The sequence below is a fragment of the Mesoplodon bidens genome (assembly GCF_964165515.1).
Source record: "Mesoplodon bidens genome assembly, chromosome: 16".
In the NCBI taxonomy this organism is placed as follows: Eukaryota; Metazoa; Chordata; class Mammalia; order Artiodactyla; family Ziphiidae; genus Mesoplodon; species Mesoplodon bidens.
This window is the reverse complement of record NC_138173.1, coordinates 42,755,418-42,768,468: the sequence shown is the minus strand read 5'-3', so window position 1 is coordinate 42,768,468 and position 13,051 is coordinate 42,755,418. Positions and strand designations below refer to the sequence as shown.

Genomic DNA, 13,051 nt, shown 5'->3' with positions numbered 1-13,051 from the left:
CTTATTAATAATAAGCTAATTTGATATCCTATGCACAGAAACTATGAAAACTCCTAACACACAAGAAAAGCTGCTCCATCATTTAGACTAAAATAAAACCTAAATTAATTTCTAACCTCAGTGTGCATATTTTCTGGAGAAATTACTTTGGTGAAAATGATGGCAGGTGCTCCAGTTATTCGGACAGAAAAATCTGTTAAAATGGGAGTCAAAATTGCTCTTCTTTCTTGATGCCGCCGTATGCTAAAAGATAAAGTAAAAATTATTAGCTTTTTCATTTTTAAGGATAATTTTCATTAAATTTGTACAAGTCTGTGTACTACAAACATGTATGACAAAATTACATTATTATTTTGAGTGTGTCTATCTGTACATTTTATAATCATAATTTTGTAAATTCAATTCTTAACTTCAGATTCATATAAAAAAATCACTGAGAAATTCAGACATAATCAATTTCATATTAGTAGCATCCTAGGAACTTTCAATAAATTACTTTTTCTATTTTAATTCCTTTTGTTTTTACAGTTTAGGATCTCTCTTGCTACCAAAAATAATCTTACTATTTTGTGATCATTTTTAATTTCCTAGTTTTAACATTTCTGACATTCTGCTTGACAACTGCCATCTTTCCAATCTCATTAGGTTCACATGCATATCCTCTTAATCTTTGACTTTTTTTTTTTTAACTCTAAGAACTATCTTGAGTTCATAGATTATGACTGCCTTTACAGTTTGTGAAATGGCTTTTGTGACTTTGATATTGAATTCTTCTTCACAGCAATCCTGTATGTGAAGTAAGGAACATTACTGGCCCCACATTATCTCTGAGGAAATGAAGTTCAGGGACTGGGCTAAGGCCACCCAGTTGGAACAAAGGTTCCACAACTGGGCCCGCAGGGCAAGTTGATAACAGAGCAGCATTTGACCTCTATTTTAATTCTTCTTTATACATTCTCACCTTTTGATCAGTTATTTAGCACACTATTCCTACTCTACACTCAAAATTGTGAATTGCTAATAATTTCAAAGGAAGTATTGCGTTCATCGTAGAAGATAAAATTGGAAAATATTATTGAGAAACCAAAGCTTGTGCTAGTGTAGATCTTCAAGTCTACTACCTATATTCTTAGTTTTCATTTCATGAAATAATACAGTTCTATGTTTTACTAGCAAGCCGTACCTCAAAAGTTCCTTGGAACCATTAATTTAATATTCCTTATAAATATGTCCCTATTATTCTCTTTTATTATAAAATGACCAAGTTGAGATCAGAGAATTGGCATAAGTTATCTCATGAAAAAGCCCAGATAAAACTCAAGTCTGTCTACATCTTTTTCTACCAGAGTAGTCTAGAGAGTACTAGTATCTTTTGTTGAAACTGTGCAATGGGCAGAGCTTTCTATGGTGTCTGCCAAAAAAGCAAATTGGATCATCTGGTTCTGTGACACATAAGTATTGGATTTCAAGAAAGTCAATTTTAAAGAATTAAGAGATCTGGTGAATAGAGGGTAACAGGAAGAAGTATTAAAATCTGAATACAGAGGAAGGGCTGAGATCCTGAGAGACACCACAATTATAGCCTAATAGCTCAAATTCCATAAAATGACCAATGTGAGAAACATGTAACATCTGATGTGCTCTCATAGGGGAGTGCTAAAATATATGATGTATTAAAAATACCTTAAAATGGAAAACATGGCAGGGAACCAGCTAAGAGCAAACCTTAGCTGAAGCACTGATGGGGAAAAAAAAGTACTTGTTTGTATCATAATTTTTTCTCACTATGTGAATTAAATCAGTAAGTAACACAACGTATGGAAGACCTATGATGTTAGAAATTTTTTTAAAAGTTTTTTAAGTCAATAGCCTTATAAAACTAGAACTTTACTGGTATAGAGTGCTAAAATTTCTTTTGTATTATCTCTGGTAAGTATGTGAGTTAAGGATACATATTTTTGAAATCATAAAAACTTTTTTATACATTCAAGTATTTTCAAGGACGAATTCAAAAGAAAGTAAAAATAAACACTGAAGAAATAACTACAACAAGAATTAAATTCTGCTAATATTTTACTAGATAATAATCTAGTAAACTAACAAAAGAGGGAAGTAAAACTCAAAGTATTAACTGACATTGTTAATGACTTCAGGGTCCTAGCCACTCTCAGTAAACCAAGGGAATAGATTTTTAATGGCCATATTGAGACAACAGGCTAATCCTTACACCCCTGACAGGCAAGGATTTTGAAACGAGCTGCCAACTTAGATCTGGGGCCATTAAAAGGTCAGAAAAACAACTTCCAATCAGAAATAGAAAAAAAACAAGGAAGTTTGCCTGATTTGGCACGAGGGATTATTGAAAAAACAGAGATCTCCCTGCTTTTTCAACTTAAAAATTAAAATTAAAATAATGAGAAAATTAAAAATAATGGGAATACCCCATGTGTGTTTGGAAGCTGTAACCTATATTACTTGTGTTGGTCCAGGAATACCCATATTGAGTTATTCATATAAAAGTGGCATCAGACCTTTGATAACCCCAGGGCATCAGTCAGAAATAGATGTAAAACCTCTTTGGAAAAATATGCTTTCAAACCGGCAAAAAGGATTCCCAGGAACAAAGACCACTGAAGATAAACTCCTAATCACAGATTTTATATGCACTACAAAATTTTTTTTTTTTAGCAAGAGGAGAATTCAACCCCATTATCAAATTCATTACCAAGAACTTCTGATAATGGAATTTCCACATATGGACAATACAATAAATTTCTTTAAAATCATTAAAGACATATAGGATGGAATGAAAAACAGGAGGAAAAAACCAAGGTACTATCAAAAAAGGTAAAACAGATTTGAAAAACAACCAAATAGAGTATCCAGAAATAAAAAATGTAGTTACTAAAATTAAACATATAATAGATGGAAAACAGAATTTTAGATATAACTTAAGAAAAGATTAGTAAACTAGAAATACTACAGAGAAAGATAGACCAGAAGATACTTAAGACTTGTGGTAAGCAACTGAGATAATCCCTTAGAGTGGATATCCCTAAATGTAAAAAACAGTAATATTCACACATATTTATTATAAACAATAAATATATATAACATACTTTTTGGAAAATTATTGGTTATAATTTTATTAACTATACCTATTTTTACAGATTGCTCTTATTTTTAGATAGTCATAAGGATAAGTCATTTGATTTGTAAGGTAACTTTAAAAATCAAATATTTAGTTAAGAGTTGAAGATCATTTTAGTGTGTGTGTGTGTGTGTGTGTGTGTGGTTTTTTTCTTTTCCTTCCAAGAGGAACACTATCTGGTGACTTTCTAATGAAATTAAAATAAAATGTATGATATATGATTATGATTATTATATTCAACTTAAATATTTTATGAGATTTTGAGTACCTACTGTCTGCAGTAACTATGCTAAGATATAAAGAAGAGTAAGCCTGGACAAGACAGATCTTTATCCTTTAACATCTGTGTCACCTTTTCAAGTTGCCAAGGATACCTTCAGCCAATATATAAGGTAGAAAATATTTGCTGGCTGTTGGGAAGTATAAACTAGCTGCTCCTTCCTGCTGCACCAGGACCCCTTTTCCCTTCACACTCAGTTCCTAGGTACTTTAAGCAGCAGGAGAAAACACATTCTTTCATGTAAAGCCATGAAAAAGTTTAAGGGGATTATTATAAAATCATACAATTCAAGAAGATTTAGATCACCCCAGGCATTAATCGATAAACTATGGGAATTAGACTAACTTCTATTTTATAATTTTGCTTAGGCATTAGCTTGACATCCTTACAAATAAAGACAAAAGTGATGATTTTCAGGTGGAAGAGTAAAAACAAAGAAAATGCTTTCCTTCCACATTCTTGTTTATGATTTCAGGTACAATTCTGGAAAAATCTCATGTTTGATTAATCACAAATCAAAATATGCAAGAGCTCCTATGAACATGTGGGTAATACTTTACTTCAAAAAGTAAAAATGGGAGGAGACCTTCAAGATGGCGGAGGAGTAAGACGTGGATATCACCTTCCTCCCCACAAATACATCAGAAATAAATCTACATGTGGAACAACACCTACAGAACACCTACTGAACGCTGGCAGAAGACCTCAGACCTCCCAAAAGGCAAGAAACTCCCCACGTACCTGGAAAGGGCAAAAGAAAAAAGAAAAAACAGAGACAAAAGAATAGGGACAGGACCTGCACCAGTGGGAGGGAGCTGTGAAGGAGGAAAGGTTTCCACACACTAGGAAGCCCCTTCACTGGCGGAGACTAGGGGTTGGGGTGGGGGAAGCAGCTTTGGAGCCACGGAGGAGAGTGCAGCAATGGGTGCGGAGGGCAAAGCGGAGAGATTCCGCACAGAGGACTGGTGCTGACCAGCACTCACCAGTCCGAGAGGCTTGTCTGCTCACCTGCCAGGGCGGGCGGGGGATCGAAGCTGAGGCTCGGGCTTTGGAGGTCAGATCCCAGGGAGAGGACTGGGGTTGGCTGCCTAAACACAGTCTGAAGGGGGCCAGTGCACCACAGCTAGCTGGGAGGGAGTCCGGGAAAAAGGCCGGAACTGCCGAAGAGGCAAGAGACTTTTTCTTGCCTCTGTTTCCTGGTGCGCGAGGAGAGGGGATTAAGAGCGCAGCTTAAAGGAGCTCCAGAGACGTGCACGAGCTGCGGCTATCAGCGCAGACCCCAGAGACAGGCATGAGACACTATGGCTGCTGCTGCAGCCACCAAGAAGCCTGTGTGCGATCACAGGTCACTCTCCACACATCCCCTCCCAGAAGCCTGTGCAGCCTGCCACTGCCAGGGTCCCGTGATCCAGGGACAACTTCCCCGGGAGAACGCATGGCGTGCCTCAGGCGGGTGCAATGTCACGCTGGCCTCTGCCGCCACAGGCTCGCCCCACATCTGTACGCCTCCCTCCCCCCAGACTGAGTGAGCCTGAGCCCCCTAATGAGCTGCTCCTTTAACCCTGTCCTGTCTGAGCGAAGAACACACACCCTTGGGCAACCTACATGCAGAAGCGGGCCAAATCCAAAGGTGAACCCCGGGAGCTGTGCGAACAAAGAAGAGAAAGAGAAATCTCTCCCAGCAGCCTCAGGAGCAGCGGATTAAATCTCCACAATCAACTTGATGTAACCTGCAGCTGTGCAATACCTGAAGAGACAATGAATCATGCCAAATTGAAGCAGTGGACTTTGGGAGCAATGATATATATATATTTTTTCCCGTTTTTTCTTTTTCTGAGTGTGAATCTGTATGCGTCTCTGTGTGATTTTGTCTGTATAGCTTTGATTTTACCATTTGTCCTAAGGTTCTGTCTGTCCGTTTTTTGTTTTTGTTTTTTTAGTATAGTTTTTAGTGCTTGTTATCACTGGTGGATTTGCTTTTTCGTTTGGTTGCTGTCTTCTTTCTTTTTCTTAATACTTTTAAATCATTTTTTATTTTTAATAACTTTATTTTAATTTATTTATTTATTTTTCTCTGTCTTTTTTTCAACCTTTTATTCTGAGCCATGTGGATGACAGGGTCTTGGTGCTCTGGCCAGGTGTCAGGCCTGTGCCTCTAAGGTGCGAGAGTCGAGTTCAGGACATTGGTCCACCAGAGACATCCCAGCACCACGTAATATCAAACAGCGAAAATCTCCCAGAGATCTCCATCTCAACGCCAAGACCCAGCTCCACTCAATGATCAGCAAGCTCTGGTGCTGGACACCCTATGCCAATCAACTAGCAAGACAGGAACACAACCCCATACATTAGCAGAGAGGCTGCCTAAAATCATAATAAGGCCACAGACACCCCAAAATACACCACCAGACATGGACATGCCCAGGAGAAAGACAAGAACCAGCCTCATCCACCAGAACACAGGCACTAGTCCCCTCCACCAGGAAGCCTATACAGCCCACTCAACTAACCTTAGCCACTGCGGACAGACACCAAAGAAAAACGGGAACTACGAACCTGCAGCCTGCGAAGAGGAGACCCCAAACACAGTAAGTTAAGCAAAATGACAACACACAGAAATACACAGCAGATGAAGGAGCAAGGTAAAAACCCACCAGACCAAACAAATGAAAGGAAATAGGCAGTCTACCAGAAAAAGAATTCAGAGTAATGATAGTAAAGATGATCTAAAACCTTGGAAATAGAATGGAGAAAATATAAGAAACGTTTAATAAGGACCTAGAGGAACGAAAGAGCAAATGAACAATGATGAGCAACACAAGAAATGAAATTAAAAACTCTCTAGAAGCAATCAATAGCAGAATAACTGAGGAAGAAGAACAGAGAAGTGACCTGGAAGATAAAATAGTGGAAATAAGTACTGCAGAGCATAATAAAGAAAAAAGAATGAAAAGAATTGAGGACAGTGGCAGAGACCTCTGGGACAACATTAAACACACCAACATTCGAATTATAGGGGTCCCAGAAGAAGAAGCGAAAAAGAAAGGGACTGAGAAAATATTTGAAGAGATTATAGCTGAAAACTTCCCTAATATAGGAAAAGAAATAGTTAATCAAGTCAAGTAAGCAAACAGAGTCAATACAGGATAAATCCAAGGAGAAACAGGCCAAGACACATATTAATCAAACTATAAAAAACTAAATACAACGTAAAAATATTAAAAGCAGCAAGGGAAAAACAACAAATAACACATACGGGATTCCCCATAAGGGTAACAGCAGATCTTTCAGCAGAAACTCTACAAGCCAGAAGGGAGTGGCAGGATATATTTAAAGTGATGAAAGGGAAAAAACTACAACCAAGATTATTCTACCCAGCAAGGATCTCATTCAGATTTGATGGAGAAATTGAAACCTTTACAGAAAAGCAAAAGGTAAGAGAATTCAGCACCACCAAACCAGCTTTACAAAAAATGCTAAAGGAACTTCTCTAGGCAGGAATCACAAGAGAAGGAAAAGACCTGTGACAACTAACCCAAAACAATTAAGAAAATGGTAATAGAAACATACATATAAATAATTACCTTAAATGTAAATGGATTAAATGCTCCAACCAAAAGACTTAGACTGGCTGAATGGATACCAAAACAAGACTCGTATATATGCTGTCTACAAGAGACCTACTTCAGACCTAGGGACACATACACACTGAAAGTAGAAGGGATGTAAAGAGATATTACATGCAAATGGAAATCAAAAGAAAGCTGGAGTAGCAATTCTCATATCAGACAAAACAGACTATAAAAGAAAGACTAGTACAAGAGAAAAAGAAGGACACTACATAATGATGAATGGATCGATCCAAGAAGAAGATATAACAATTGTAAATATTTATGCACCCAACATAGGAGCACCTCAATACATAAGGCAAACACTAACAGCCATAAAAGGAGAAATCAACAGTAACACAATCATAGTAGTGGAGTTTAACACCCCACTTTCACCAATAGACAGATCATCCAAAATGAAAATAAATAAGGAAACCAAAACTTTAAATGATACATTAAACAAGATGGACTTAAATGATATTTATAGGACATTCCATCCAAAAACAACAGAATACACTGCCTTCTCAAGTACTCATGGAACATTCTCCAGGATAGATCATATCTTGGGTCACAAATCCAGCCTTGATAAATTTAAGAAAATTGAAATTGTATCGAGTATCTTTTCCGACCACAAAGCTATGAGAGTAGATATCAATTACAGGAAAAAAATCTGTAAAAAATACAAATGCATGGAGGCTAAACAATACACTAAATAACTAAATAACCAAGAGATCACTTCAGAAATCAAAGAGGAAATCAAAAAATACCTAGAAACAAATGACAATGAAAACACAAAAACCCAAAACCTATGGGATGCAGCAAAAGCAGTTCTAAGAGGGAAGTTTATAGCAATACAATCCTACCTTAAGAAACAGGAAACATCTCACATAAACAACCTAACCCTACACCTAAAGCAATTAGAGAAAGAAGAACCAAAAATCCCCAAAGTTAGCAGAAGGAAAGAAATCATAAAGATCAGATCAGAAATAAATGAAATAGAAATGAAGGAAACAACAGCTAAGATCAATAAACCTAAACGTAGATTCTTTGAGAAGATAAACAAAATTGATAAACCACTTCCAGACTCATCAAGAAAAAAAGGGAGAAGACTCAAATCAATAGAATGAGAAATGAAAAAGGAGAAGTAACAACTGACACTGCAGAAATACAAAGGATCATGAGAGATTACTACAAGCAACTATATGCCAATAAAATGGACAACCTGGAAGAAATGGACAAATTCTTAGAAAAGCAAAACCTTCTGAGACTGAACCAAGAAGAAATAGAAAATATAAACAGACCAATCACAAGCACTGAAATTGAGACTGTGATTAAAAATCTTGCAGCAAACAAAAGCCCAGGACCAGAAGGATTCACAGGCGAATTCTATGAAACATTTAGGAGAGTTAACACCTATCCTTCTCAAACTGTTCCAAAATATAGCGGAGGGAAGAACACTCACAAACTCATTCTATGAGGCCACCATCACCCTGATACCAAAACCAGACAACAATGTCACACCAACATAAAAAAATCTAGAGACCAACATCACTGAAGAACATAGATGCAAAAATCCTCAACAAAATACTAGCAAACAGAATCCAACAGCACATTAAAAGGATCATACACCATGATCAAGTGGGGTTTATGCCAGGAATGCAAGGATTCTTCAATATACACAAATCAATCATTGTGATACACCATATTAACAAATTGAAGGAGAAAAACCATATGATTAACTGAATAGATGCTGAAAAAGCTTTAGACAAAATTCAAATCCCTTTTATGATAAAAACTCTTCAGAAAGTATGCATGGGGGGAACTTACCTCCACATAATAAAGGTCTTATATGACAAACCCACAGCCAACATCGTTCTCAATGGTGAAAAACTGAAACCATTTCCACTAAGTTCAGGAACAAGACAAGGTTGCACACTCTCACCACTATTATTCAATATAGTTTTGGAAGTTTTAGGCACAGCAATCAGAGAAGAAAAAGAAATATAAGGAATCCAAACCGGAAAAGAAGAAGTAAAAATGTCACTGTTTGCAGATGACATGATACTATATATAGAGAATCCCAAAGATGCTACCAGAAAACTACTAGAGCTAATCAATGAATTTGGTAAAGTAGCTGGATATAAAATTAATGCACAAAAATCTCTTGTATTCCTATACACTAATGATGAAAAATCTGAAAGAGAAATTAAGGAAACACTCCCACTTAACACTGTAGCAAAAAGAATAAAATACCTAGGAATAAAGCTACCTAAGGAGACAAAAGACCTGTATGCAGAACACCGTAAGACACTGATGAAAGAAATTAAAGATGATACAAACAGATGGAGAGATATACCATGTTGTTGGATTGGAAGAATCAACATTGTGAAAATGACTGTACTACCCAAAGCTATCTACAGATTCAATGCAATCATTATCAAGCTACCAATGGCATTTTTCACAGAACTACAGCAAAAAATTGCACAATTTGTATGGAAACACAAAAGACTCCAAATAGCCAAAGCAATCTTGAGAAAGAGAAACGGAGCTGGAGGAATCAGGCTCCCTAAATTCAGACTATACTACAAAGCTACAGTAATCAAGAGAGTACGGTACTGGCACAAAAACAGAAATATAGATCAATGGAACAGGATAGAAAGCCCAGAGATAAACCCATGCACATATGGTCACCTTGTCTTTGATAAACGAGGCAAGAATATACAATGGAGAAAAGACAGCCTCTTCAATAAGTGGTGCTGGGAAAACTGGACAGCTACATCTAAAACAATGAAATTAGAACATTCCTTAACACCACAGAAAAAAATAAACTGAAAATGGATTGAAGACCTAAACGTAAGGCCAGCCACTATAAAACTCTTAGAGGAAAACATAGGCAGAACACTCTATGACATAAATCACAGCAAGATCCTTTTTGACCCACCTCCTAGAGAAATGGAAATAAAAACAAAAATAAACAAAATAGGACCTAATGAAAGTTAAAAGCTTTTGCACAGCAAAGGCAACCATAAACAAGACAAAACGACAACCCCCAGAATAGGAGAAAATACTTGCAAATGAAGCAACTGACAAAGGATTAATCTCCAAAATTTACAAGCAGCTCATGCAGCTCAATATCAAAAAAAAAACCCAATCCAAAAATGGGCAGAAGACCTAAATAGACATTTTTCCAAAGAAGATATACAGATTGCCAACAAACACGTGAAAGAATGCTCAACATCATTAATCATTAGAGAAATGCAAATCAAAACTACAATGAGGTATCACCTCACACCAGTCAGAATGGCCATCATCAAAAATCTACAAACAATAAATGCTGGAGAGGGTGTGGAGTAAAGGGAACCCTCTTGCACTGTTGGTGGGAATGTAAATTGATACAGCCACTATGGAGAACAGTATGGAGGTCCCGTAAAATACTAATAAGAGAACGATCATATGACTCAGCAATCCCACTACTGGGTATACTCTTTGAGAAAACCATAATTCAAAAAGAGTCATGGGCTTCCCTGGTGGCGCAGTGGTTGAGAGTCCACCTGCCGATGCAGGGGACACGGGTTCGTACCCCGGTCTGGGAAGATCCCACATGCCACGGAGCGGCTGGGCCAGTGAGCCATGGCCGCTGAGCCTGCGCTCCGCAGCGGGAGAGGCCACAACAGTGAGAGGCCCGCGTACCGCAAAAAAAAAAAAAAAAAAAAAAAAAAAAGAGTCATGTACCACAATGTTCATTTCAGCTCTATTTACAATAGTCAGGACATGGAAGCAACCTAAGTGTCCATCGACAGATGAATGGATAAAGAAGATATGACACATATATACAGTGGAATAAAACTCAGTCATAAAAGGAAACGAAATTGAGGTATTTGTAGTGAGGTGGATGGACCAAGAATCTGTCATACAGAGTGAAGTAAGTCAGAAAGAGAAAAACAAATACCGTATGCTAACACATATATATGGAATCTAAAAAAAAGAATGGTCATGAAGAACCTAGGGGCAGGATGGGAATAAAGACACAGACCTACTATAGAATGGACTTAAGGACATGGGGAGGGGGAAGGGTAATCTGAGACAAAGTGAGAGAATGGTATGTATATATATACACTACCAAATGTAAAATCGATAGCTACTGAGAAGCAGCCGCATAGAACAGGGAGATCAGCTAGGTGACCACCTAGACGGATCGGATAGGGAGGGTGGGAGGGAGGGAGACAACAGAGGGAAGAGATATGGGGATATATGTATACGTATAGCTGATTCACTTTGTTATAAAGCCGAAACTAACACACCATTGTAAAGCAATTATGCTCCAATAAAGATGTTAAAAAAAATCAGAAATACAAAAAAAAAAGTAAAAATGTAAGAGGACAAAAGACAGATGGAATAGTCATGATCTCTCAGAATTAAGGCATTATTCATGCTTCACGTACTTTAATAGCAACACAATGCCATACTTCCACATAGTCAATGTTACTAACCCTGTTTAGCATAGAACGGATAGATTTTAAGATCGTGTCAAATTCAAATTCAGCCTGCTAAGAAAACACAGTAATAAGAATTAAAAAAAGTCCTATCTGTGGGTCTTCCCTGGTGACGCAGTTGTTGAGAATCTGCCTGTCAGTGTAGGGAATGTGGGTTCAAGCCCTGGACTGGGGAGATCCCACATGGCGCAGAGCAACTAAGTCCGTGCACCACAACTCCTGAGCCTGAGCTCTAGAGCCTGTGAGCCACAGCTACTGAGCCCGAGTGCCACAACTACTGAAGCCCTCACACCTAGAGCCCATGCTCCTCAACAAGAGAATCCACTGCAATGAGAAGCCCACGCACCACAACAAAGAGTATACCCTGCTCGCCACAACTAGAGAAAGCCCTTGCGCAGCAATGAAGACTCAACACAGCCAAAAATAAAATTAATTAATTAATTTAAAAAAATCCTATGTGTGGGTGAAAAAGGCCAAAGGGTAGTATATGTAATGTGGTCCATGCACATCAAAATGCTCAAACAAATAAATATGTTCTATTTCTCTCAATAAAGTCAGAAAGATAATTTACCCAAGGAAATCAAACACAGATAGTGAGAGGGCCAAATAAAAGCATTTGCTATAAAAACTAAATTATTTATTTTTTAACTGCAGTTTTCAAGTCTATTCAAATTTTATCTTTAAATATTACAAACAAGAAAATCATAGTAACTTGGAGAATTAAGGCTCATTGGCATTTTCAGGAAATTACAAGATAAACTTTCCACACCATCCCACACACCCTGAAAGCTCTAGTCACCATGTCAAACAGCAATAGTGATTTTAATGTGTAACCTGAACATGGCAGACATCAGTACAGGTTATTTTAGTTCTCATCAGTTCATTACCTCAAATTATAAAAATAAGCAAAGATGTAGTAAAAATGGTTGCTAAAAGAAAACAGGTGATTAACTAACAATGAACTTAGCATAAGAGTAAGGGGTCAGAGTACTGAGTACAAGAAAAGTAGTTGACTAAGAGGAAGCAAACCGAGGTTCCACACGTAGCTGTATTTTTAGGTGACACTAGACAAGCAAAGGAATCTCCTCAAACTTAGTTTGCTGTAGTGGTTTTGTTCCATAACTTGCTAAGAATGGTTCAGAGTTTAGAGAGAAAATTGCAAGAGAGTTGGAATGTGGAAGGGAAATAACAGACAATATTCTCTGACAGTCATACTGTTTTAAATAGCAGTGAAATTACGATGCAGAGGTACCAGCAGATTCCAGCTTGTCCTCACTCTTCCCACCTTTGTGACTTTTTCCTGAGTGTTGGCTCTGCTGGCCAATAGCAACTGCAGGCTCAACTCCAGAAGCAGAAGCAATAACCTCCCATGGACTTGCCTACCAGCCTTTGGTGCTCCCTCCAGCCACTGGACGTGCCTGGCTTCCCAGGTTCTCTCAGGTGCTACAAATTTTTACCCAGGTCACCCAGCTTCTTCCACAATTGGATAAGGTCTTATTCCTAAAATAAATCCCTTATG

General features: G+C 37.7%; 1 protein-coding gene across 10 annotated transcripts in view; it reads right to left on the bottom strand.

Moving 5' to 3' along the window:
• Positions 1-13,051, bottom strand: part of VPS13B (vacuolar protein sorting 13 homolog B) — an 805,800-nt gene that overhangs the window by 313,701 nt on the left and 479,048 nt on the right. For 9 of the 10 annotated variants that reach the window (XM_081258369.1, XM_081258366.1, XM_081258373.1 and 6 more), the window contains one exon: positions 117-243. In XM_081258369.1, the coding sequence (XP_081114495.1) occupies positions 117-243 (127 nt within the window). The remainder of the gene's footprint in view (positions 1-116; positions 244-13,051) is intronic. The other variant, XM_081258374.1, reaches the window with a different exon arrangement.